Source organism: Bos grunniens, chromosome 29 (assembly GCF_055505025.1).
Source record: "Bos grunniens cultivar Pamir isolate PY7600 chromosome 29, Bosgru_T2T1.0, whole genome shotgun sequence".
NCBI classification, from domain to species: domain Eukaryota; kingdom Metazoa; phylum Chordata; class Mammalia; order Artiodactyla; family Bovidae; genus Bos; species Bos grunniens.
Window position 1 is genome coordinate 3273742 of NC_141193.1, and position 27190 is coordinate 3300931.

General features: G+C 59.4%; 1 protein-coding gene across 12 annotated transcripts in view; it reads left to right on the forward strand.

Annotated features, from left to right (window-relative positions):
• SHANK2 (SH3 and multiple ankyrin repeat domains 2) overlaps positions 1 to 27190 on the forward strand; it is a 566663-nt gene that overhangs the window by 242809 nt on the left and 296664 nt on the right. For 9 of the 12 annotated variants that reach the window (XM_086383908.1, XM_086383906.1, XM_086383907.1 and 6 more), the window contains one exon: positions 22815 to 23130. In XM_086383908.1, the coding sequence (XP_086240034.1) occupies positions 22815 to 23130 (316 nt within the window). Of the gene's footprint in view, positions 1 to 14499; positions 18931 to 22814; positions 23131 to 27190 lie in introns of those variants that run through there. The other 3 variants (XM_086383915.1, XM_086383916.1, XM_086383913.1) reach the window with 2 other exon arrangements.

Below are 27190 nucleotides of genomic sequence, written 5' to 3' on the forward strand. Positions count from 1 at the left end.
GCGTCTTCATAAGAGGAAAGAGAGGGGGACTTCCCTGGTCATCCAGTGGCTAAGACTCGACGCTCTCAATGCAGCGGAGTCTGGGTTCGATCCCTGGTCAGGGAACTGGATCCCACGTAGCCGCACCAAAGACCTGGTGCAGCCAAATAAATGAATAAATGTTTTTTTTAAAGAGAAAGAGAAAAGAGAGGGGGCTTGAGACTCAGAGACCTACAGGTATGCACACAGAGAAGAGGGGGCAGAGGCTAGAGGGACGCAGCCACAAGCCAAGGGACTCTGGAGCCCCCAGAAGCTGGAAGAGGCAAGAGGGCTCCTCCCCCGCACTCCCCCACAGGGAGCTGGCCCTGCTGACACCTTCGTTTCAGACTTCCGGCCTCCAGAGCCCGAGAGACTGCATTGCTGCTCTTCCGCCCAGCTCTCGACAGGTTGCCATGGCAGCCCCAGCACCTCGATTCAGAGACCACTCCCAGATGTTAGTGTTACCTCCTGCCTTGACTGGGAGTTGATGAGGATGCCCAGACTTCATCCCACGCGAGGCCAGCTCCAAGTTCACAGGAGCTGTTTGCGTGACACACCTGCCTGTGTTGTGTGGGCCAAGGGGGAGCCACGCGGGACCCCGCCGGCCATAGAGAAGGCGGGAGAGATGCCTCGGGTGCTCCCCAGGCCCAGCTTTGGTTCCCATTCATCCTCTTGGGTGGGGAACGTTCCCTGGGGTGCTGGACGGTTCTGGAGCTCCCAAAGCTCCGAGCAGCACGGCTGTGGGAGCCACTGGGACCCCTGGTCCAGCCCCACCAACCTGGGGTTCTGGAGTCCAGTCCCTGAAACAGTCTGGCTCCATCATCCCCTGTCGGACCTGCCAAGGTTCCATCTGTCCACACAAATCCAGCCCCAGGCGTCCGAGATTGCCCCTCCCCGTAGCCACCCTCATCGCTGGGCCAGGGGCCATCAGCTTCATCTTGTGGACAAGGACGCGGAGACTGGCTGGCTCTTGGCCTCTCCAAGGTGACCGCCTCCCTGGACCCCAAGCTGGGTTCTTTCTTTCAACACACGTGTGCCGGCCGGGGGTCTCAGGGCAAACACCCTCCCCCACCTCCAGAGCCCTGGACTTCACAGATCATAGCCTGGCCCACTGTTGCCAAGAGGGGACACCTTCAGTCCCCTCTGCCCGCCACGGTCCTCCCACCCACACCCGGCATCACACAGAGTCACTCCCCTAGCCGTCACTGCCCCAGGTCCCGGGGAAAGTGAAAAGTGAGTGTTAGTCGCTCAGTCATGTCCAACTCTGTGACCCCTTGGACTGTATCCCGCCAGGCTCCTCTGTCCATGGGATTCTCCAGGCAAGAATGCTGGAGTGGGTTGCTATTCCCTTCTCCAGGGGATCTTGCCCACCCAGGGACTGAACCCAGGTGCCTGCATTGCAGGCAGATTCTTTACCATCTGAGCCCCCAGGGAAGCCCTAAAGCACCTTCTAAACCAGCAGTCCCCAACCTTTTTGGCCCCAGGGGCCAGTTTCATGGAAGACAGTGTTTCCATGGACCAGGGTGAGGGGGATGGTTTCAGGCTGAGTCTCAGAAAGGAGCGCACACCCTGGGTCCCTGGAATTCATAGTTCATAGTCAGGTGTGAGAATCCAGTGCCGCTGCTGACCTGACAGGAGGCGGCGCTCAGGCAGAAACGCGAGTGATGGGGAGTGGGTGTGAACACAGAGGAAGCTAGCCCCCCGCTCACCTCCTGCTTGCAGCCTGCTTCCTCACAGGCGTGGACCTGCCCTGGGGGGTTGGGGACCCCTGTTCTAAATCCTCTGCAAGCAGCAGGATGCTGTGTCTGGGTAAGAGTGCTTGTCTCCCCTGCAGATCCCCCCAGGTCTCCCTCACGGTCAGCAGACACTGCAGATTCCGCTTCTCTGTATGCAGAGTGGCCTGTAAGGTCTTACTTTTGAAAGAAACTGTGTTTTATCACTTTCAAGAGTGTGTAGGAACTGGCACAGAATGCCTGGTAGACCTCCCTAGGTCAGTGGTTCATATTAATTGACCACACTGTGTTGTAATTATCTGTTTAGGAGTCCGTCTTTTCCACCAGACTATGAGGACCATGGGGGACCTGAGGGGACCACCCACTGGGTGCTTGCACCCACTGAGGCGAGCTGAGCCTCACCCTTGGGTCCAACTGGCCCCAAAGCACCTAATGACTCTACCCTTCCTCCCTTGGGTATTAGAAAGTCAGTGTTGGCAGCCTCTAATAGTTGAAGAGATCTGGCTATGAGTAACCGATTAATTCCAAAAGTTTCAAAAGTTTGTGTCCTTCCAGTAAAAGTTCAGCCACGTATTCCAGCCATGGGGCAGTGTTCCAAGGTGTCGGAGGCCCAGTTGCTTCTGTCTTATTGCCCTGCTACATGTGGACTTCATTCCCAATTTCCCTCATAGTCCAAAGTGGCTGCTTCAACTCCACCTATCACATCATCGTTCTAATCAGCCAGAAAGAAAAGGGAGTAGGAGACAGGCATGTCCCTACCATGTAATGATACTTCTCCTAAATGGAAACATTGCTTTTATTTGCATCTCAGTGGCTAGGACCTTACCATAGAGCTCCCTCCTAGAAGGGAAATACCATCTTTCAGGGAGACCAGGTGACCAACTGAAGGGCTAGGTTCTGTTATACAGGAAGAGAGAAGGACAGAAAGGGGAGAGATGGGCAGGAGCCTGAGCCACACCAGCTCTTTATTCTGCCTTTATTGAGATCTTTTCCGGAGGAAGGTCTGTCCTTTCCCAGTGAGGTTTTGTGGTTTGGATCTAAGGGTTGGAGAGGAGGGACTCTGTAGGATGGAAAGTTTGGAGACCTGGGCGTGATCAGCAGGAGTTCTGTGCAGAGACTGGCAGCAGGAGCAGCCAGGACACGTTTTCAGCAGCTCTAGGCACTGGCTGGGTGCGTGGGAGGGAGCCCTGTAAGCTGCCGCCAGCAAACGCAGGCTTCTCATTCAGGGGAAATTCAGCGAGAACCTCTCCTCCCGGTCCTCGTGGTCGTGAGGCTGGCCAGTGCCGGGTAGGGCTCGGAGCAGACGTTCCCAGGGTCCAATCCCAGATGGAGCTGGGTGACCTTGGGCATGTTGCTTGACCTCTCTGAGCGACTCTGGCCATCTGAGTATCGACCTCTTAACCCTGGTGTGCAGGTTCAAGGGGATCAGGGAGGAAATTCTGACACCTGCTGCCTCAAGAACCTAGAGGACACGCTGAGGGAAGCAGGCCAGTCACAGAGGGACAAGGCCTGCTCGAGTCCCCCCGAAAGAGGACCTGCAGTCATCAGCTCAGAGACACAGAAAGTAGATGGAGGGATTTGTGGGGTGAGTGGTGAAAGGGGACAGAGGGTGAGTCTGGGGAGACGTCCTCCAGATGAATGGGTGCACAGCAGCATGAATGTAATTAATGCCACCAAGCTGTACACTTAGAAATTGTAAAACTAATAATAATAATTTTTTGGACGTGTATACAGCTTTCGGGATCTCAGTTCCCCAAACGGGTGTTGAACCTGGCCCCAGCAACAAAAGCCTGGAATTCTAACCACTAGGCCACCACAGGACTCCCAGAAACGGTGCATTTTATGTTGTGTACACTTGACCACGATTAAAAATTATTGCTTTAAAAGAAGATAAAGTAGAGAAGCCCTGGTAAAGAATCTGCCTGCAATGGCAGGAGATGCATCAACCCTTGGGTCAGGATGATCCCCTAGAGGAGGAAATGGCAATCCACTCCAGTATTCTTCCTGGAGAAGCCCACAGACAGAGGACCCTGGCAGGCTGCGGTCCAGAGGGTCTCAGAGCCGACACAGCTGGGCGACTGAGCACACACACAGGTAGAGAAGCATGTAGCCCATCATCGGCTGGAAGACTGGATAAACGGCAGCTGTCAGTAGCTTTGACGGGACGCTCCTGTTTGCGTATTTTCTGCTTTGGTTTCCTTCTGGCCGCATAAATGCCACAAGAAGAACGTTCAAAGGGAGGAAGGAGCCAGGAATAGCTGACGTGTGTGTCTGCACGTTCCATCCTTACTCGAGTGCTTCAGTTTCCCATTTGATGGAGGAGCAAACCGAGGCTGGGAGGTTGGTGCGCTCCAGTGGAGGCAGGGACCTCTCCGGCCTGCCCCTCATTTCTTGGCAGGCCTGCCGTGACCACCAGCTGCCCTCCTTGCCGAGGCCATCTGTCCCCCCAGTGGGCGTGCCAAGCTGCTCATCATCCCGAGGGCTCAGCTGAGGCTGTTTGCACCACTGGTCATGACTTGGGGCCCCAGCCATCCATACTCCCAGGGAATGCACCCCTGAGCGGGGGGCCCAGGTCAGCAGGCCCGCATGTCTGCATGGCACCGGTCCCCAGAATCAAGTACCAGTTTGATTTCCTGGAGGTCTCTTGACGGCGGCCGGCGTCAGGCTCATCCCACGGGGAAGGGCAGAGCTCTGATTCTGAAGTGAGATGCTTGCGCCATGGGCGGGGCCTGTGTCTGGGGGGCCCCCAGCCTGTGCCCTTGGTCACACGGGCAGAGTTCTGGCTTCTACGGAGCTCCTGCTGGCTCTGTAAGACACAGGTCCGCAGCCGAAGCCCGCTGGAAACACTGCCCACTTTGTCCTCTTCCTGGACCCTCAGGATGTGTTTAGAACATCAAAGGTCCAGATGGAGCCTGCGGTGACGAAGCCCCCAGCTTTGGTTGACCTGGTGTTTCCCAAAACTTGACTGCACCATCAAGAACCTGTTTTGCACCATCTGCCTCCAGGGCCCTCAGGGTCCCATGGAACTCACTTTGGGAAAGCCACGCTGAGTCAACGCTGGAGTCGCCGTGTGACTTCTGGGCCTGAGGGGCTGCCTGGAGGTGGGCTGGGGTACCCCTTCCCTCTCCAGGGGTGCTCAGAGAGCGGGTGGCTGTCATTCAAAGCCCCCAGTCCCGAAATTCCCAGCAGCTCACGGCAGATCGTTTCACCCGTACCGTAAGACACATTTCGATACAACAGTCACTCGTCGTGGCATTTGAAATGAGATGTTCTGTAGAAATCCAGGGTGCCGGCTTCTTTTTTAGGAAGTCGTAATAATACTGCCGTAGCTAAGAGACTCAGGGAAAGCGCTGTCCTGGGAGAGGCCTCCTTCTGCTCCGTGGGCTGGAGAGTGAAGCGCCTCGGACCTCACGCTCTTTTCAGCAGCTGAGGATGCACGTGGCGCCGCCCCCAGCCTGGCCCGCCTGCATCCCGGAGCCCCAGGGACGCGCCGCCCCCCCCCGGGTCCCCTCCGGCCCAGCACCCCACCCCGGGGCCCCTGGGCGTGTCTCCAGGTCTTGTCCTCGGCTTTGGTCCATGCCTTCCCAGGTGACCTGCTTAGAGGCGAGACTATGAAGGCTCGGGGGGTTCCAGGGGTGGGTGCCCCCCAGGCAGAGCCAAGTCAGTTCATTTATGTGAAGACCCCAGGGCTTATTCAGATGGCATAGACACGGCGTCTGTGACCTGGGTCCCAGAATTAATGGGGGGCTGGGCATGGGGACCCGGCGCTTGGCAGATGGAGACCAGGTGCCACGCAGTGGGTGCTGCCAGGGCAGAGATGAGCCCCCGTGGGGTGTGGGCACTGGGCCCCTGTCCAGAGGAACTTCAGGTGGATTTGTGGCTCCTCTGTTGGGTGGGGTGGGGGCAGTCCTGCTCTGACGGGTGGTCTGGAAGCCAGGCACGCCCCCCCACATAGTTAACTCCAGCAGCAGACTCTGGGGTGCTCGCTGTGCTCCCTGGCCTGTGTTCTTGCTTAATAGCACAGAGAAGACAAGGGCCTGAGAGGCAAGGCTGCGTGGCGGGACCCCCTCCTCAGAGTGGTGCTGAGGGAGGCAGGATGCCCCGCCCCAGCTGCCGGAGGAGCCCTGCACCCCTGGACAGCTCAGCTGAGGCCCAAAGCAGAGGCTGGTGCCTCGGTCTCCCCGAGGCCATCGCAGGACCCTGCAGCGGGTGGTGGGGTACCCCTCCTGCACCAGCCTGCACCCCTCCCCCATGAAACCACAACCTCAGCCAAATGCTCCAGGGCCCCGACAGTCCAGCCGAGGTAACGCCCCTAATCAGAGCAGAGGAGGAGGCCTGGCCCCCTGGCTCAGAGCTGTTCAGCAAACTGCGATAATTTCCCAAATCCATCCTGCAACCTGGGCACGCGTGTCCTCCTTGCCGGGGACTCACCAAAGGCTCCAGGCTTGGATCATCCCCTTCGGGGCCCACAGCACCCGCTGGGATGGGTCCTCCAGGCACCAGAGCGCGAGCTGTTTAAGAGAGAGCAGACTCCTCAGCCTGCATCCCGGCTGTGTGACCTAGGGCGGGTTACTGACCCTCTCTGAGCGGGAGTCGCCTTCCTGGTGTCATGGGGCCGTACTGCCCCCCGTCACGCGGGTGTTACTGACCCTCTCTGAGCGGGAGTCCCTTCCTGGTGTCATGGGGCCGTACTGCCCCCGTCACGCGGGTGCTGAGATGGGACACACGCTGCTAGAGCCGGGCTGGGACTTGGTCAGCAGAGGGTCGGCATCACCGTTGTTACTATGACTAACTCACAGAGGAGCAGCCTGAGGCCCTGAGGGCTCAGCTGTGGCCCCAGGAGGCCCACAGAAGGGAGGGGCAGTCCTTTTTTGCCCAGAGAGACGGGTCTCTCCCCTACTCTCTCTGACTTTGCACGTGGCTGCTGTCCTCCTGAAGGCCCGTCCCAGGCCCTCCCATCCCCCTCCCTGCCTCTCCACTTTGCAAAAGACATGAAACCCAATGTTGGAGGGTGCCTGGCTGCTGCCCTGGGCCGCCTTTATCCTGGGGGAGATGGGGACCGTCAGCCCTTTGCTGCCCCGCTGTGAGCTGCTGGCAGTCCGACGGCAGGAAGCTCGGGGTCAAGCGCTGGCGAGGCCAACACAGCACCGCCTGGCGGGGCGTCTGATGTCAGCCTCTCTGCTGGCAAACTGGAAACGCACACCGTCTCTTCCTCCTTGGGTCTAGCCCCTTGTTTTCCGTCTCTCGATGGGATGTGTGGGAAATGTGCATTCATTCACTCAGGGCCACCTCTTTGATTCTTTTTTAAATATTTATTTGGCTGCGCCGGGTCTGAGTTATGGCGTGTGGGATCACGGTTGTGGCGCGTGGGCTCAGTGGTTGTGGGGCAAGGGCTTCGTTACCCCGCAGCTTGTGGGATCTCGGTTCCCCGATCTGGGGTCCTACCCTCGTCCCCTGCATTGGCAGGCGGATTCTCAGCCACCGGAGCGTCAAGGATGTCCCCATCTGTTTGATTCTTAATCTCACTGGGCGTCTCTCTCTCCTCCATCGCCCGAGTCCTGTTTCCTATGGGGTCTCAGTTTTATGGTGTTGCCCCGAATCCTGCCTCAGATGCCTGGGAATGCTCTGTGTGGATGACCCGGGGGCGTGATAACCCGCGTCTCCTGCCTTTCCACCTGTGCCCTTGGGTCCACAGCAGCCTCCTGCCCCTTCCAGTTCCAAGGTCAGAGTCGTCAGCTCAGCCTGTGCTGACTCCGCAGAGGTTCATGAAGCCAAACAGGAAAAGCTTCGTGGACTTACCTGACGACCTGTGGGCTGGTGTTATCGCAGCCCACTTCTCAGCTGGAAGGAGAAGCCTCTGGCTGTGATGGATGAGCCCCTCCGCATAGAATCACATCCCCTCCAAAACCCACTCAGAGTGTGAGTGCTTTTATTAGCTCACTGGTGTTCTTGTGTTTCTTAATTTACTATTGTCGGGTTGAGACACATTTTCTTTATTTCTCTCTCCAGAAATGAATTTTTTTTTTCCTTCTAAGAGAAAATTCCTTTCCAATGGCCCGGTTGTATCACTAATGTAACTCTTTGGGGAAAGTGGTTTAGCAAAAGTGTATCCATAACTGTAGAAACCTTCAGATCTTCCAGGGCTAGGAATAGAATCGCAAGATGTTCTCGGCAGTGTTGTTTATAACAGTGAAAAGCCAAAAGCCACCTCAGCTTGATGCTAAGGAGTCTGTCACATAAAATAAGGGCATGTGGACTTGCCGGCTATTCTGTGACACCATGGCGTGGCCTGGAACGTGGGGGCTGTAGGTAGTTGCTTTGAAGAGCAGAATGCAGGACCAAGCTCACCTCCCCAGCTTTTCTGCTAGAAGTGGACAAGTCTATGCTGCAATGGAAACACTTGCAGCGTCTTAAACAACACTCTTGAAGACGTAGCTGCAGTGGGCTTGACTTGGAGTTTAGGGAGCAAAGTTGTCATCCCCCTAAAATGGAAAGACGCGTGAGTTTGAGGCAGAAACAGAGCTGTCTGGTGCTGACTCTGAACAGCTGGTGTTCGGTACACAGGAGCGGTTGCTGACCCCATTAGGAAAATGGGGCGTTTGCTGGGTTCTTTTAAAGCAGAGTATTAATGAACTGAACTGAGGCCGTGGAGGACGCGTAGCCAGGACAATGGCACTGGAGGTTCTGTCCGTCCAGAGGCGTGGAGGGAGGCCGGCAGGGCTGGGCGTGTGTGGACCCTGAGCAGCTCGGCTTCCTCCCCGAGCAGAGACTGGCGGGGGGCGGTCACCGGGGGGTGCAGAGGCTTTGTGGCCCCTCCCAAGGAAGGCTGAGGGTCCCTGAGGAAGGGTTCCTGAGGTCCAGCCTCCCAGCCCGGGGGGCAGGATGAGGGTGGCACAGCCACTCACCCACGGAGTCGGAATCTAGAGGCGAAAGCTTGAAGCCCAGCGACATGGGGAGGGTCCCCTGGTTCCCAGGCCAGGCCTGCTGGACAGCGCTCGGCGGGTGTGGCTTGCAGGGGCCTTGCCATCTCGTGGGCCTCTGCAGCGAAGCTTCCTTCAGCTTCCAGGCAGGGCTTGGCTTCCTCCCTGAGCACAAAGTGAGCCGCTGGCTCCCGGGAGGAGCCGGGTTCAGTGAGAGACGTGCTGCAGTCTGCTCGGCAAGGAGGCCTGCTGAGGCACCCACGGCGGCCGCGGGACCTGAGCAGGCAGGCTGCAGACCCCTCCCCCGCTCCCACTTCTTCCAGGGGAAGGGGCCTCTGAGAGGTCCTGTGTGCAAAGGGCATCACCAGAGTCCCGCTCACAGGCTCTGAGAGATGGCTCGGCTGTCCGTGGTTGCAGAGCCAGACCTCAGCACAGGTGAAACTGGGACTTGGCGGGTGGCAGGCCCCTTCCAGGCACTGCTGTGGCCTTGGGCCTTCATGGCTCACAGCTCGACCACCTCGCGATGGCCCATGGTGTCTCTTAGAGGCGTGGGAGCCGACCCAGGCTGCTCCCCTGAAATCCTGCTACTCAGCCCCGAGAACCCTCTGCACCTTTCAGACAAGGACGCTCCGCAGGGCCCTCGGATTTGCCGGCCAGGATGTTCAGGGGACATTCTACTTGGCCCCTTGTGGTCAGGACGCCACCGCCTGACGTTGGCTCAGGCTCTTCTCTGGTTGTGGCGAGTGGGGGCCGCTCTCCAGCTGTGGGGCGGGGGTGTCTCTCGTTTTGGAGCACGGGCTCTGGGGCTCGTGGCTGTCAGTCGTTGCAGCTCGTGGGCTCAGTGGTCGTGGCTCCCGGGCTCTAGAGCTCAGGCTCAGTGGTCGTGGCTCCCGGGCTTAATCGCTCTGCCGCACAGGGCATCTTCCCAGACCAGGGATCGAGCCTGTGTCTCCTCCATTGGCAAGCGGATTCTTTACCGCTGTGCCACCAGGAAAGCCCACCCTCCGGCTCTGATGTTGAGATGGAGGCAGAAGTGAGGTCAGTGCTGCCCTGGAGTGACAGGCAAGGGGTTGGATGGATTCTGGCACTTCCCGAGCCTCGGTCTTCACGTCTGTAAAGTGGATGTGAAAGGACCCGCCTCTGTGGCTGCAGAGAGAACAGAGCGGGCAGCAGGTCCAGCCCTGGGTTGCACTGTGTGGGCATTCAGAGTGGGGGCCACGGCGATGACACTGGGGTTGGTGTTAAAGAACCGACTTGTGCTTTGGCCCTCAGAGTCCTCGCCCCGCTCCTCCCGGGCTGCTCACAGGAGACAGCCGCTGTACCTGTCTGGTCACCTTACTTTCCAAGGCCGCTGCCCACTGACCAGCTCACCAGAGTCTCCTCTCCCCTCCTACTGCCTCTGGACGTGGAGGTCGGGGACTCACTGCTACACACTGTGAGTGCATGAAGGGCTGCATGAGGAGCTGGAAATAGAGGGAGAGTCCCCAGATCTGCACGTAAATCCCCCTAAATCCTTGACTGACTTCTGAACTGTTTGTCCAAAATGAGAGTCCAGGGATCCCAGTGGAACACAGTAGCTTAAAACGCAAAGAGCCAAGGAGAGGCAACAGGAAGCTGAGCTCTGTCTTATTAAAGGAGTTTGGCAAACATTTGAGATTTTCTGCCAGAACCCCAGAAGGGCCCCGGAAGTCAGGACCTCCCGCAAGGACTAAGCCAACAGAGATTCCATCCACAAAGGCATAAGAGCTGTGCCTTCACAGAGCAGAGTGTTCTGATCCTTTTACTCCCTGCTCGAGAAACTCCACACTCTTCAGAGGAAGACAACAGAACCCGTAGTCTCTACAACATATCAAACGCAATGGCTGATACAGATTCAAAAATAACTAGGCAGGCAAAGAATCAGGAAAACAAGACATGTAATTAGAGGAAGCCACGATTAACAGACGACCCAGATACGTGTGGACAGACAAGGACCTGAGACGTTAGTAACTGGAACGTGTATTTTTAAGCTCCCGTTTTGTTCCGGGTCTTACGTCTGGTGTAAAGCCTCTGCCCTGCCCCGTGCCTTCTGTGGGGAGGAAGTGTTCGTGGTGGGAAGAATTCCAGAAACAGGTGTTTCCTATAGTGAAGCAAATGCAGCGAAGGCGGCGGTGGTGAAGTCCGGGGGGCAAGGGAGGACAGTGTGCCCTGTTGTCCCTTCATTCACCGCGTGCAGGTGTGAAGCGCAGGCGTCTTGTGAGCGGCTGGGCTGTGTTCTGGTGATGGTGTAAAGAAACAGACGGACTCAGGGGGCCTCCTTGGTGGTCCAGTGGTTGAGAATCCACCTTCCGAGGCAGGGTACCCTGATCAGGGAACTAAGATCCCACGTGCCGCGAGGCAACTAAGCTCACACATACGCCGCAACTAGAGAAACCATGCGTGCCAGGCTAAGACCCAGTGCCGCCAGAAATTAAAAGGTAAAAGAAGGAATTAAAAAAAAAAAAAACAGACTTAGTGCCTGTGGATAAAATACACCACTATATACAAACCTACAGGTGGTGTGACTTCAGATTTTGATAAACGCAGTGGAGGAGGAGTAACAAGCGGCTAAGAGAGAGAATAAGAGGGTTGTCCTTCTAGAAAGGACAGTCAAGAAACACTTCTGTGATGAGACGACCTGGAGAGTGATGCTGAAGAGCTGGAGTTGGAAGAGCCAGGGCAGGAGGGGAGGGTAAAGGAGTCCAGGTAGAGGCCACAGCAGAGGCGATGCCCAGAGTGTACGGGGCACCAACAGGGCTGGGAGCACCCTGTGGCCGGGAGCTGCATGGAGGTGATGGCGTGGAGACCCCCGGGGGCCTGCAGGAGAGAGGGACATGGTCGGCCACATGTGGTGTCTTTGAAGGTCAGGCGGCTCTCACAAACCACTGCAGACGGTGCCTCAAACAACGTCCGTTTGTCCCTCACTGAAGTCCTGGAGGCTGGATGTCCAAGATCAAGGCACTGGCCAGTTCAGTTCCTGGCAAGGGACCTCTTCCTGGCTTGTGGATGGTTCCTTCTTGCTTTGTCCTCTCATGGCCGAGAGAGAGAGGTCTCCTACGCCTCTGGTTATAAGGGCACTAATCCTATCACCAGTGTGGCTCAGACAGTACAGAATCTGCCTGCAACGAGGAGCCACGGGTTCCATCCCTGGCTTGGGAAGACTCCCCGGACAAGGAAATGGCAACCCACTCCAGTATTCTTGCCTGGAGAAGTCCCTGGGCAAAGGAGCCTGGAGGGACACGACTGAGGGGCTAACTCACAGCACAATCCCATCACGGGGCCCCACCCTCATGACCTCATCACGTCACCTCCCAAAGGCCCCTCCTCCCAGTGCCGTCACCCTGGGGACCGGGCTTCAGCGTGTAAATTCAGGGAACATAACATTCCGTCTCTAGCCCATGGTCATCCTGGTTACCCCCAGCCAGCTCCAGGGCCGCCTTTCACCAAATCCCTCTGTGTGGTTAGCTCTCCAGCGTGTCCGGAGACGTGGGCACCCCGTGGCCTTGGAGGCTCCTCTTTGTGGTCCCAGCACCTCCAGTCTGGTCCTGACTGTCTAGGCGCCCAGAAGACTTCCGGAAGAGGTGTCCGTGCCTGGCCTTGGGGACTTTGGATGGTTCCATTGAGCAGTGGGCTGGGCACCGCTGACTTGTCTCAGCACCCTGAGCCCAGGTCTTCCTGTGGGGAGTCCAGGCGTCCTCACCACTGGGCTCTCAGAGGGGCCACCCAGGGTCGCCCTGGCATTCTGTATGAAGCCGCTGCCCTGCCTGATGCCCCACATAGCTGGGTAAGAGCGTTGGCCCAGCGCGCAGTATCTCTCCAGGACTTGAAGCTACACTGAGGGAGGAGACGGGGGGCAGAGTTTGGAGTCTGGGGTCCTTCCGGAATGCACCTGGGGGACCCTCATCCTCCCTGTGGTCAGCCCCAGTTCAGCCCTCCAAAGCCCCTCTCCCTGTGCCCCCTCTGACCTGGTCTTGGCAGTAGAGCCCTGTGTCAGGGCTGGTGCGTAGCCCCTGCCGGAGTCCCCGAGCTCTGCCACCATCGGCCCCAAGCCTGGCGGCCCTGGAGGGAGACCCCCACCCTAGGGTGAGACCCCCCCACCCTGGGGGAGCAGTTCTTCAGCCCCCTCATCGGTGCCCCTGCCCCCCACCCAGGGGCCTCGGCAGATCCTCCAGGAGCAGTGCCTCCCTCCCTCTGTGGTCCCAGCTGCTGGAACGTTCCACCTCTCGCAGACACCTCCATGCTGGCTCAGAGATAACCCCCGCACTATTGCCGAGACGCCTTTTTATATCTCCTGTTATTTATAAACGTATGATTCATTGAACAATGATTGTGAGATGAAGAAATGTTGCCTACTAATATTTAAATCGCAGTTATCTAAAGCGACGCGGGAAGGAAGCGAGGTCTGCTATTTTGGCTCAGGTAGGGAGTGGGCAGGAAGAATCCAGGTCTGGCCCCACAGACCCCCCATCCCCGGGGACTGCTACCTCCCTGCTCCCCTGAGCTGGGTGAGGAGCTTGCACACATTGGCAGTCTCCTGCCTGGCAGTTGGTTGTCACTTCTGTTAGACAAGGTGGAGGGTGGGGCTGGTGGGCCACTGAGACCCTCTGGAGTTTCTTCTCCTCTTTTCAGTTCCCCACGGGCCTCCTGTCTGACAAGAGGCTACAGCCGCCTCCGCGAGTTTGCTTCGAGGCAGAAATAGACTCAGGGCCTCTCCTGCTTACCCAGCCGGCTCTCCCTTCTGCACCCCGCTACCAGGAAGAGGAGGTGGGCCCTGACTGAGTCCCCAGGCCACTCGGAAAGAGAAGGGAAACGGCCCCCATCTCGGAGACTTCAGGATCCTTGGTGACATTCACGCCCCAGCCCCACTGGCTCGTCTGCCGGGGTCTCATTGAAAACATCGCTCTGGCTGTGGATGTGGGGAGGGATGGTCCTAAAGGGCTTCTGTGGCTCCCGGGGGCCGGGCCGCCAGGGCTGGGAGCTCCACGGCCAGCCTGGTGACCGGCCACACACAGCGGCTCTGCGGAGCTGGTGCTGCCCTGAGCTGGGTCTGTGCCCTCCGGCCCATCCCGTGCGCCTCCTGGGTCAGAGCCCCTGCCGTGCGTCTGGTCACCTGGAGCCCTGGCAGCCCTCGAAGCCCCGGGATGACTCCAGCTGCCCACACCCCCAGGCGGGCAGGACACGGCAAGGACGCTGAGGACGCGCCTGTCCATCGGTTGAGGCGGGCCTCCTCCAGTGCCTGGCTAGGCCTCCTCGTGGCAGGCAGGACCAGGGCAGACGTAGGGGTGGGTAGAGGCTGGATGGGCACAGCAGGGAGGTGACCACAGCCCAGGAGACCGCCTGGGGGGCTTGGAAAAGGGCCTGGGAACACTCCAAACAAGGTGGAAACCAGACGGGCCGCCTCCCTCTCCTCTGGTTCTTCACTCACGTCCAGAGCCTTGGGAGCACCACTGCCCCCTCATTTGCAGAGTGATGGGGAGCTGGACACTGGGCCTGATTGATGTGCCGTGGAACCGAGAAGTGCCCCCAGGGTGGACTGCTGGCCTGGCGACCCTGGGCAGCAGCAGGTTGGGGGGTCTCTCCAGGGACTGGATCCTTCAGGGAGACTTCCTGGAGGAGGCGGCACCCAAAGAGACCGTGTAAATGCATTCTAAGGGACCTGGGAGGGCTTATCACAGACACGGAGCCAGGGTGGGGGGCCAGGGAGACTGACTTGCTGTTCACTCACGGAATTTTTTTTTTTTTAATTAAAAGTGTTTATTTAGCCATTGTTGGCAGCCTTCAAACCCAGGCACTTACAGACGTTACTATTACTGATTTGCTCCTCGCCTCCTATGTGGCAGCAGCATGCACATCCCCATCGATGGAAGAGGAAACAGGCAGAGCGAGACATGGTGCCTCTCCCGGGGTCACAGAGCTGGGAGGTGCAGGCGCTGGGACTCGACCCCAGAAGGCTGACCACCCTGCTCCGTGCTCCACACATGACTCGTGCAATCCCACAGCCGACACTGGGGATGCGCCGGGCTGTTCCCACCTTGCAGGTGGGGCATCCGCGGGCTGGGGTGTCAGGCCAGCCCAGGGCCGCCGAGCAGTAAGACACAGAGCCGGCCCCTGAGTCGGATGCTGGCCGTGGCCCCGTGTCCGGCGCTCGGCTGCTGGCTGGCACGGGGAAGGAGGTGGGCTGACCGTCCCCGCGGAGCGGCCCTGCAGACTCTCACCAGGCGTGTTTATAACACCTGGCGTGTCTTCCCTGCCAGGACTTCATAGCGTCTTGAAATGTTCTGATGTGCGAAGAGCCTTTTTTATATGAGAAATGAAATTATTTTCAGCCTGTTGTCAGGCAGTTGTCAAAAGACATGGCAAATGAAGGGCTCAGACAGTGAGGGCTTGGAAGGCAGGTCTGAGCGAGGGGGTCCAGTCAGTGGGGTGCAGGGGCCGAAACCGTGCAGGTCCTTAGGGGAGTGGGAGCAGATGGAGGCGCTCACGCAGAGTTTATTGTTGGTTTATTACCTCCTACTGAGGGCTTGGCACCGGACTTGGGCTGGCTGGAGCCGAGCTGATGGCTAACGGGCCAGGCCAGGTGGCTGACAGTTTGGGGTTCATTCTGAGGTGACCTTCTTCCTTCCTGGAAGCTGTCCGATTTGGGGAGACTCCATCTAATCCTTCCTCCTGATTTTTGTCCTTCGAACAGCCCCCCAACTCAAAAGATGCTCAGTCATCCTTTGAGGTGGGTGGGCAGGTGAGCAAGTGGACAGAGTCACCCCATGCCATCCCCGACTCCCCCCACCGCCACTGGCCACCCACCTCACCCCAGCCCAGCTCAAAACCAGAATCTTTGCTGTCCCTTCTCCCCCTCGTTTGGAATGAAGTCCAGTTGAAACCAAACCTCAGCAGTGTGGCCAGCACAGCCTCTAGCGGTCACTGTGGTTGCTCCACAAAGGACCCCAGCAACAGAACAAGGGTCTAGGAGTTGGTGGGAGGAAAGCTCAGCCATCTGTGTGCGTCTGAGCTCTGACACCCCCAAACCTACTTTACTTCTTGGGATGAAGTCTGTGCTCTGAACGCCTCAGCCTTCCCTTCCAATCATTGTGTGGCAGGTGTGGAAATGGTGTCGGTGCGACGAGAAAGGAGACTGGTGTGCGTGGGTGCAGAGCCAGTACATGGGTAGTGAGCTCCCCATTGCTGGAAGTGTTCAAGGAGAGCATGCCTACCAGAGGGGAGGAACTTTACATGGATGGGATGGGTGGGGTCAGGAATGGACCGCCTCCCTCCTGGCAGGATTTCTGGTCCGGGGCCGGGCACACAGTAGGTCTGCATGTGAACCTAAGCTATTGCTGCTAATCTCAGAGGCTCGTTTGCTCGGATTCCTGAAAGTGGTGATCGGAAGGCCGTCTGCTTGTTAGAGGAATGGGAGTGGGAATCTTCGGGCTGAGGAGTGCTTCCCGGGGCCCCTCACATCCTGTTATGTCCAAAGGCTGCTCTTACGCGCCCACCGCGGCCCTCGTGCAGCCTGGGAGGGAGCCGGGGTTTCCGTCTCACTGCCTCGTCCCCTGGGCCTGCACAGCCTGGGTCCACGCGTGCCCTGGGACGTGGAACCTGGAGGCGGGGCGATCAGGAGCCGGGAGCCCCCTCTGCCCCTGGCCGGCCGGCCTCTTTCCTGATTCTGGGATTTGCCTCAGACTCGTCTCAGCTCCTGGGCGGGCAGCTGGGGCCCTGTCATTTCCAGAGGGCTCCCAGTGTTTAGTAGCTCAGTCGTGTCCGACTCTTTGAGACCCTGTGGACTGCAGCCCGCCAGGCTCCTCTGTCCCTGGGGTTCTCCAGGTGAGAATACTGGAGTGGGTGGTCATGCCCTCCTCCAGGGCATCTTTCTGACCCAGGGATTGGACCCATAGCTCCTGCTTGGCAGGTAGATTCTTTGCCAATGAGCCACCGGGGAAGCCAGGATTTGTCTCAGAACAGCCCGCCCTTGGGCCAGGAGCCGGGGGCCCGTCATTTCCAGACTCTGCTCCTACTGCGGGCAAAGACACCAGGAGGAACCGTCCCTCTGAACGCAGGGCCGGGGAGGCAGGCTGGGAGTGTCCCCACCTGGGCCATGGGTGGATGCTCTTTGGGCGTCTTCGGCTCTGCTCCCAGCTCGGGGTTGAGGGGTCCTCCTCCCTTGGAAAAGATGTGGGATGTTCACGGGGGCACCGGTGAAGCCACCTCCTCCCGACTCGCTCCTCCCCAGGTCCACGCAGGGAGCCGGCGATGGCAGGGGCGCTTCCGGCCTGGGGCTCAGTCACTGCCCGCCAGCCGTGGACCACACGCGCTCGCTGTGGACAGCAGAGGCCAAGAGTGTCGCGGGGACTTGGCGTGGGAGGAGGCCCGCGCTCTGGGGTGGCATCAGCTTGAGCCTCACAGAGCCTCCTGCCCGCTCCCCGGAGGGTTTCCTGGGGCCCACGTGGCAGGGCCCCCGCCTCCGGGGGGGATCTACCCCAGGTCACTGTCACCGGGGCATCCTGTCCCAGCTGGGGCAGACAGCCAGCACACCCCCGATAAACTGGACACCCCCACCTTGAAGATCCCTGACGGTTCCTGCGCCAGGGGGGCACAGTGGCAGGCTCCCCACGCAGGTGCGGTCGTACCCTTGTTGCTTTCTGCATCTGAGAGAGATGCTTCTGGAAGCTTTGCAGCCTGGCACCCATGTCCGAGGACAGCCTGCCCCTGCCGTCACCCGCTCTGTCCCCCAGGGATGCGAGTGGCGCGGGGCAGGTCGTGAGGTCTTAGTGGGTGAAACGCACCAGTGGCTGAGTGTCTGCTAGGGCGAGTCTCAGACGTGGCCTGGGCTCCGGCGTGGCGGCGAGGGTCACCCGGGGCGGAGTTTGAAGGCAGCTCTAAGCCTTGCGATGGGGCATCGTGGGAGTGAAATGACGCTCAAGCGCTCAGCTGGTAATGGGCACCCGGTCCGCGCTCTCGACACCCTGGACAGACGTCCCGCCAGCCCTGGGCGTCCTGTGGAGAGAGGCTCCCAGAGCTCGTGCCTCTGCTGCTTTTGTTGACACAAAGCGAGCCGACCATATGGAATTCAACTTACAGGCTCCCGGTGCTTTGCCTCATCTCGTCCCATCTTCCTCTCTCTCTCTCTCTATTTTTTTTCCCTTCAGATTTCAGAAGCAGCTCTCTTAGCAACCGAAAAAACGACACTTAATTACAGCCCCCCCAGCAAAGGCGGCAGAGCCTGCTCCCGGGGATGCTCCATTAAGCTTTCGGAAAGGCCTTTCTCCTCGTGTAGAAATAACCCCGTGCCACCTGCCGCGGGGCTCCCCGCCACGGCCCCTCCCTCTGTGTTTGCCGCTTGGGCAGAACTTTTTCCCTGCCGCCTCTCTGTGTGTCTCCCGGACTCCTGTACGCAACGTGCAGCCTGGCTTGGAGCGGGCTTTTTATCAGCTGCCTGGAATTAGGGCGAGCTTTGGCTGGGCTGCAATCTTAATTGCTTCATCTCTCTTTTGTATCCAAAAAAAAAAATTAGGAAGGGGGATGGAAATCCTGTTTTCTCCAGGGTCATTACCTCCATGGGGGGGAGCCAGAGAAGTAATGGGTCCTCGTGTCTGATTCTTGCCAACGGAAATCTGGGTCACGTTCAGAGATTCCAGAAGACTGGCACTGGCCGCCCAGTTAACGCGGGTCTGGCTCGTAGCTTATCTGGAACCGGGACGTTTTCTCTCCGGGACCGGCTCCCCCACGTCTGCTGGCGGACACACGGCGGCTGCGGAGAGCGAGGAAAAACTTGGCTTTTGCTTTCGAATGAAAATGAGCAAAGCACAGGAGCCGTGCTCTGTCGCCCGGGGCGGGTCTGAGCCCTTGGATGGTCGGGGCTCGGGGCTCACCGAAGCCTCCCGCCTGCAAGCCTCCTCCCCGACGCACTGATCACAAAAGCAGGGGAGCGCGGCTCACATGACGGGCGCGGGGAGCGGCAGTGGGCTCTGAGAGCAGCCTCAGTCTACGCACGCTTGGTTCCCAGCTGACAGACAGAGTATGGGGTGGGCTCCGTCACCAGCGCGCTGGGTCTGGCCTGCCCAGCTATGTTCGGAGGCAGGCAGTGGCCAGACGCCTGCCGCCGCTCCCCAGGTCCAAACTGCTCCGGCGCCCAGGGGCTGGGCCGCCCTTCCCTTTCTCCCAGTCGAGAAGGTTATATAATGAGCGGACCGCTGCCAAAGTCGGAGGGAAAATGAAGTCTTTGTTAAATGCCTTCACCAAGAAGGAAGGTAAGCGGAGAGCCAGCCTAGGGCGCGGAGTGCATGGAAACAAGCAGCTTCTGACCGGGGTGGCGAGGGGTGGGGGAAGCCGGGGACTCCGGGTCCTCCTAAAATTGCCATTCATTCATTCCTGCCGTGTTAAGGGAGTAATTACTTCTGGTGGGCGACCGGGCTTTGTTGTAGTTGGTCTGGACTGTTAACCCACTTGAAGGTGTCGGTTTCATTTTTTTTCCCCCAAGTCTCCAGCCCCTTGCAGAAATGTAGGTTGTACATCGTTAGTGCATCCAGAGCCTAACTGTTAAGGAACTAAGTCCTGTGGAAAATAGGAAGTTTGGCTCTAACCTGTCCGCTGCCTGGAGGCTGCCGAGCACTCAGGCAGGAGCAAGAGCCCCAGGACGCCACTGGCTGCCCTGGCCAGGTGGGCGCTTTCAGAACCGCCGCTCGGAGTCCCTTGGCCGTCCCCGGGTTGCGGTTTCGGGGAGCGGGTGGGAAATGCACTGTGGCAGACTTCGAAAGTGCATCTGGTTTTCTGCATGCCTTGTGTAATTTGTATTGTGGAAAAGAAACGTATAAATACATGCATGGAAGGCTAAGCTAAGAAAATATCCACCCACTTAGAGTTTGCAGATTGCCTGGAAGAAGGAAACAGTTGGGTGGAATATTAATCATTTTCAGACAGGAAAAGAGTTATTTCTAACCCTTTGCACATTAAAAAAAAAAATAAAACAGCAACAACATTTCCACGGCGGGTTCCGGTTAGTTGGTTAAGACAGGGAGCTCTCATTTTATGAAACCTGGAGGTTTATGAAGATGTGAGGTTAGAGGAATTAAGGAGACGTTTTCCAGCCCAAGCCAAAAAATAAACATGGAAGCATTCCCAATTACACCACACAGGAGATGAACTTAATGTGAATCTTGGTAATTCAGTGAGATAACGTTCATTAGAATGTTCACCGAAACGTCACCTATGAGAGTCCAGCCGAGTAGCTCACTGGCTCCTTGGGGCAGAACGTATTTGCAGAAGTCCCAGCTCTTGTATCCCTCAATCTTCCGAGGGCAGCCGCCCCCCCGCCCCCAACCCCACCGTGAATTGCTGCCACTCTCTGAAAGACCTCTTCCGCCTGGTTCTCAGGAGCGTACAGAAAAGACAGCCTTTGTCTGAGCACATCTGCTTCCACGATGAGCCCAGATTCACCTTCTGGGACTTTGATCTTGGTAACATGTGCTCAGCATGGGGGTTTCAGTTGGGGGCCTGGTGTTCTGTTCACGCTGTTCCCTTGTCCCCTAGACTGTTCTTCCCCTTCGGAGTCTGTCTTAGCTATTGGCAGGGCTCCCCCCAAATTCCATCACTTTCCATCAAGGGCATTTGTAGCTGCTTATAACCATCAGAAAAATAGAACTGACTCTAAGGTCAGGGAAGCTGGGAGCCTCGGCATGAGTTCACATCATGGAGTGCAAGTGTTTCCTGGTCTGGAGGAGTCCCCTCCGAGCTGAGGTGACCCCTCCCCTCCATCCGCACGAGCTCTGGTTTGTCCTCCGGTGGGCGCAGGAAGGATGAGGCAGGAAGTCAAGGGGGCTCTGTTGCGAGCATCTGTTCAAGAGGCTGACTTCCTCTCGGTGCCGTGGTCCTGCAGTTGACGATCTCGGCAGGAAGAGCATCTCTCTCTGAGATCCTGGATCCGCCGTGCTAGTGCGGTCTCCTGTCCCCCGCCCCCCCCTGCTGGGCGGGGCTCAGGTCACCCTCAGTCCTTCCAGAAGTCTTCGGGCTGCCGTCTGATGCTGACAGCAGCAGTGACATGGGGGTGGCTTCCCTGGTGACCGGCAAAGACAAACGCGGGACTTTTCCCTAAAATAGACTTTCCCCCCAAAACACTGGACTGATTCCCCAGCGGCCGAGCCCTGGACAGGACAGCCTCTCGGGCCCCGGAGGTGGGAGTCCACGGAGCACGCCTTTCCTGCTCCCTGTCTCCCTCCCGGCTGGGCTGGCGCTGAAGAGCTGCTTTGCTTTGAAGAATTTGGAGTAGATGCGAGTGATGGTGCGCCTTGCCCTGACAGAGGGGCTTCAGAGGAAGCAGGTTGGCATCACTGCTGGAAACAGCGTGACCTCCCCTTGGGTCACTTCCAAGTTCTCACCAGCCATACCAGCCAAGATGTGAATTCCAAGCGTGCGTCCTCGCGAAGCCTCGTGCCATGTCCCTGCGGCTTCCCCAGGCTGGCTGCGTGTGTCTGCTTTCCCAGGATGGTCCTGCCTCCCAGGGAGGCAGCGAAGGGTGCAGTGGGTCGCAGCTGTCTCGGTGGAGCTCTGCCAGCACCACCTCTGTCCCCACAAGCCCAGCCCTCCAGCAGGGGGTTGCCCAGGTTCTGGGTGGGGTGCAGCTGTCCTTGGTTTCCATGACGGACTTCACCACCTCTGACCTTGGGCAGCCGGGGCGGTGGACCATGTGGGACTCGGTCCTGAACTCGCCTTTCTCCTCTGAGACACTGGTGTTCCCACGTCCCAGTCAGCCCTCCAGGAGGGCGCGTGTCTTCCTGTCGCTCTGCAGTCTGGTTTGTGGAGGGCCAGCTCGAGGAGGCTCGTGTTCTTTGCTGCCTGGCGTGGCTGCTTCCCTGCAGCCCTGAGGCTTGCCTTTCTGTAGACACCTCTTCTTGCAAAGGACGGGCTTCCCTGGTGTCTCGGCGGCAAAGAATCTGCCTGCAGTGCAGGAGATGTAGGAGACATGGGTTCCATCCCCGGGTCAGGATGATACCCTGGAGGGGGGCATGGCAACCCCCTCCAGGACTCTTGCCTGGAAAATCCCATGGACAGAGGAGCCCCGTGGGCTACAGTCCATTGGGTCCCAGAGAGTCAGACACGTCTGAAGCGACTGAGCGTACACACTTGGAAAGGACACTCTGTTTCTGGCTCCAGCCCTCAGAGAAACCTGGGGTGCCGACCACGTGGGTTCCAGCCCTCGTGGTACGCAAGGACCGTGTCCTCGTTCTGAGCCCCTGGCTGGGCCGACGTCCCAGAGCGAGGGGCTTGCCTCCAGTCTAGAACATCATGAGGAGCGTGGTGAGGTGTGTCCCCCGCCTCCTGTTTGATGCTTTGCTGCCAGTCCGGGTTTGAGGGGTGGAGAAAGGAGCACACTGGGTTCAGGCAGACGGATTCCCACCAGTAGAGCCAGGGGGCCATGTGTGTTTGCCCTGCCTGTAACAGCCCCACAGACGGGGCGGCTCAATCATTCGCTGTCTCCAGTCCTAGAGGCTGGAATCCCAGACCCGGGTGTGGGCGGGGCTGGTCCTCCTGGGACCCCCCCACTCCTGGGCATGCAGACAGCCGTCCCCTCCCCATGTCCTCTCAGGGTTGGCCCTCTGTGTGTTCGTGTCCTGACCTCCTCTTCTTACAAGGACCCCAGTCCTGTGGGATTAGGGCCCCCCAGTGACCCCATTTTACCTTAATCACCTCTTAAAAGGCCCAATCTCCAAAGACAGCCACATTCTGAGGTGCTCAGGGTCAGGCCTCCAACTCCAACCCCCAGTGCAGGTCGTGGCGAGGAGGAGGAGGGACTCCACGGCTGCCTGCGTGTCTGCCTGTCCTTGCTGTGAGCCAGGGCAGCCAGTCGTCCACGGTCTCCGGGCCGCTGGAGGCGTGGGCGCGCGGATGGAAGTGGGACCCAAGCCTCTTCCATCTCAAGCATTGGCTTGAGTCTCCATGCAAGGGGGGTGCTCCCTGCCTCCACCCGTGTCTGCTTCTGTGTCAGGGCGAGCTCTGCACATGCGGGGGCCCTTGGGGGCTCAGCACAGAGCTCGCAGCGTCCGTGTCCTGGGCAGCTGGTGGGGGGAGGGGGGCAGGCACCTCTCCTGGATGACGGTGCCACGCGCGCTCACCTGCGTTTCCCCTCTCTCTGACCCAGTGCCCTTCCGAGAGGCTCCGGCGTACTCCAACCGCAGGCGGCGGCCCCCCAGCACGCTGGCCGCCCCGCGGCTCCTGCTGCGCTCCAACAGCGATAACAACCTCCACGCCGGCGCGCCCGACTGGGCTGTCTGCGCGGCCACCTCCCACCTCAGCCTCTCGCCCCAGCTGCTGCAGCAGACGCCCGGCAAAGCCGACGGGGCCGCCAAGACCCTCGGGAGCTACACCCCCGGGCCCCGCAGCCGGTCGCCCTCGCTCAACAGGCTGGGCGGAGCCGGCGAGGATGCCAAGAGGCCCCAGCAGCCCTGGCACGTCGGGTAAGGAGCGACCTGGGTGGTGGGGGGCGCGGGAGGCGTGGGAGTCCAGGGGGACCGGGGAGGGGGCATCTCTGTGCACGCGGCCCTGGATTCTGGACCTCGGGGTGCCACCAGAGATTGAGCAGGACCCCTGCTTGATTCCAACCCGGACGCTAAGAACACTTGAAAGCCAGAGCCGGCGACTGTACCCGGCAGGGTGGGCGCCCCACTGGGCTCCTGGGCCGGCTTGGGCTGCGGCGGGTGCCTGGGGCTGTTTCCTTTCCTTGTGTGTCCGCTTCAGGGTCTTAAAAGTGAAGTTTGTTCAGAGAAGGAGCTGAGGGCGGTCCGCTCTGGGCTGAGAGCTCCTCCAGGGGCCACGTGGGGGTTTTTGTTTGAAATAGAGTTTATTTACAGCGTTGTGTGAATTTCTGCCGTCCCACAGAGTAACTCAATTATATACATTCTGTTTGTTCTTTTCCACCGACGTTTATCCCAGGAGGTTGGGCGTAGGTCCCTGTAGGGCCTCGTTGTTCGTCTGTTCTGTATGCAGCAGTCTGCTCTGCGAGCCCCAGCTTCCCCTCCAGCCCCCCCGCCCCTGGCAACACGAGTCTGTCTGTGTCTGTGAGTCTGTTTCACAGGTAGCTTCACCGGTGCCGTATTTTAGATTCCACGTGTAAGTGATGCCGTACGACTTTCGCTCGTCTGACCGGCTCCACTCACGTGATCACCTTTAGCTCCATCTGGGTTGCTGCAGTGCAGGCCTTGGCTCGATTCTGGGTCGGGAAGATCCCCCGGAGAAGGGATAGGCTGCCCACTGCAGTATTCTTGGGCTTCCCTGGTGGCTCAGCTGGTAAAGAATCCACCTGGAACGCGGGAGACCTGGGTGTAATCCCTGGGTTGGGAAGATCCCCTGGAGAAGGGAAAGGCTGCCCACTCCAGTATTCTGGCCTCGAGAATTCCATGGACTGTACAGGTGCCAAGAGTCGGACACAACTGAGCAACTTAAAAAAAGAAACTGTTGCTGCGGACGGCGTCATTTCATCCTTTTGATGACCGAGTAACGTGTCGTATGTGTGCACCGCATCCTCCTATCTGTCCCTCTGTCGCCGGACAATTGGGTTTCTCCATGGACCAGGCTTCATCGTGCGTGGACCTGAGCCTGAGCGAGCACTCGCATTCGTGGCCACGAGGAGCCCTGGCAGAGCTGAGGGTGTGACGAGCCCCGGCCGGGGCATTGACAGCCCTGCCTGGTCCTGTTCTGTCTGCCTACGAGGCCGGGGTAGGGACGAGGCGTGCGTCTCAGCAGACGCTGAAGCAGCTGGGGCTGGCAACCCCATTCTTGGCCCCTTTCTAGACGGGGAGATAAAGCCAGCAAAGGCCAGACCCAGCACGAACCCCCAGGCATCTCTCTGGGGCGCTCTGGACTCTCCCCGCTCCGTCTCCCGCGCCGGCAGGAGGCCGCAGTCCCTGGAGCTCCAGCTCCCAGGCACAACCGTCCTCTCCTCGCGTGGCCTCCGGCGTTTGTGTGTCCAGGCTGAGCCTTCCTGGCGGTGGACTCCTGGCCGGGGCCTCAGTGCTAGTCGGAGCAAGCAGCGCTGTCCCTGACCTGTCACCCCCGCCCCGCGGTGTCGCGTGGACCCACACGCTGCTCCATGCGCCTCGGCTCACCCCGTCGTCCTCCATGGAAGGCCCCGCGTCCCCGTTTCCCAGATGAGAGCACTGAGGCCGGGTCCTGGAGCCGGCGCAGGTCGTGGGAGTTGTCCTTCCTGAGCTCTGCCCTCACCCTCGGTGGTCCCGGGGAGCCGGCGCCCTGTGCGTTTGGCCTGGCTCGGCGTGTCCGCTGAGGGGCGAGTGCCCACTTTGGTCCAGCCGTCTGCCCGGTGACCAGGTTCCCCATCCCGCTGCACACCGTTGAGTTGGGCAGGCCTGGTAGGCTGCCGTCTATGGGGTTGCACAGAGTCGGACACGACTGAAGCGACTTAGCAGCAGCAGCAGCAGCAGCAGCCTGCCTGTGGCGCCTCTAGCCAGCCGGGGTCCTTCCTAATGCCACATCCCCAGGTCCAATCACAGATGTTGGGGAGGGCAACCAGGAGTCTGGGTGGAGGGGTCAGTGTCCTGGGCAGTCCTGGGGGAAGGCTGATCGCTGTGACCGGGAGCAGCAGGCCAGCTGTCCAGGCTGCAGCTGTGTGGGTCCGGGGAGAGCCTGCCCGTGGGGACCCCAGTTTCCTGGCCCCTCGGCGGGGTCACAGCCTGCCCCCTCGGTGCCAGCGCCCCCAGGCACACCTTGGCACTAGGATCCGTGCACGCCTCCTCCTGCAGTCTCATTCTCAGACCCAGCAGCCCTCCTGGCTCTGGTCTAGATTCTCGCTCCGAGTCACCCCAGGGAGAAGCGCCAGGTGCCGGGAGCCGCTTAAAGCTGAATTAAAGGGTTCCCCAGGGGCCTCAAATTCCACTTCACACAGTTAGCTGGAATTATGGCTGTAATTTTAAAGCGAGTGGGTCCCCTTCCTCCAGGACGAAATCTAATAAGATCCTGAAGGCGGGGTGGCCAAGAACTTGCAAAAGCTGCAAAGAAAACACTGCTGCGGAGAGAGGCCAGCCTCACGTGCTGCAGTGCCCGTCTGCTTGTCCCTGGCGCCCCTGTGCGGGGTGTGCGTGCACGTGTCTGTGCATTTGCGCCCGCGTGCGTCAGCGTGTGCGCACTAGTGTGTGTGCGTGTGTGTGCGTGTGTGTTCGGGTGCCTGCATTTCTGTGTTTGTGTTTAGATGCAGTGTGTTTGCGTGTGCGCATTTTCCCGTACTTTTTATGTCCAAGTGTGCACGTGTGTGTGTGAGGCGCGCGTGTGTGTGTGAGGCGCGTGTGTGTGTGTGAGGTGTGCGTGTGTGCACGCACTTATGTCTCTGGGTGTGCCTCGTGCATGCCTATGTGTGTTGGGTGTGATGGTGCACATGTTTGCATGGACTTCCGTGTCCGTGTGTGCGTTTGTGTCTGGGTGTGCATGCGTGTCCGTGTGTGTGCGTGTGTGACGGTCACCGCCCCAGCCTGTCCTGAGTGCCCCTGCGGGGCTTCCTGGGCACGCTCCCTGGACAACTCCTGGGCTCCTTCCTTATTCACCTGGTGCCTCGTCTTCGGCGACTGTGAAATGAGGACCGTAATGCAGTGGCTCCCTGGCTGCTCCCAAGACCGAACCCTGCACGGCGGTCCTCACATGTAACAAGCCCGCGGTCCACAGTGGCCTGGAGCTGCAGCTCAGCTCTGTGTCCTCCCAGGGGTGGGGCGCCTGGCCCGGCGGTTCCCGTCACCCCGGCTGTGGTTGCCCTGGGAGAGATAGGCTGCCGGGATGCAGGGCTCTCAGCGCTGACACTGCTGGCTACCCATCCCCATCAGGGGGCTGTGGCCCCGGCCCAGCCAGCCCCGCCATCCCCGCCGATTCCCATCCTTCCCTCCCCAGCCGTCAGGGCCTGCCTGGCCCCTGTTCATCTGCTTAGGACCATTCACTCATTCATGACAGCCACTGTGTCCTGACAGGAGCCCACAGGGGACCTGCCCGCAAGACCCCGCTGTGCCAGTGGGAACCTGCCGGGAGCCCTGGCTCCTGGGCCGCCAGGATGATGGCGGCATTTGAGCCGCGTGCAAGCTGTCTGCTTCCACATCCGTGCTCAGATGTGAAAGTGGCCACACACGCCGCCCCAGTGATGGAGGGCCTGTGCACGGGCACCGCGGCGCAGCCCTGGGGGCTCGAGGGGGTGGCGGCTCAGAGCCCAGCGCTTTCCCGGGACAGACGGGGCCTCTGGAGGGAGGACTCGGCTCCCAGCCTCGGGGTGCCCCAAGCAGCCCCAGAGTGCTTTCTGGCTCTGGCAGACCCTGGAGGTGGGCTGGGGGCACTCCCCGGTCGTGGTGGGGAGAGCCCCGGGCCCACATGGACCTCTGTGTCCCAAGGTCCTGCCCAGTGGGTAGCTGCCAAACTGCTGGTCGCGTCCAGCTCTGTCTCCTTCCTGCTGTGTGACTTTAGGCTAGTTGCTTGTCCGCTCTGTGCCTTTGTCTTCTTGTTTGTCCAGAGGGTCTAATGGGTTTGTGACGA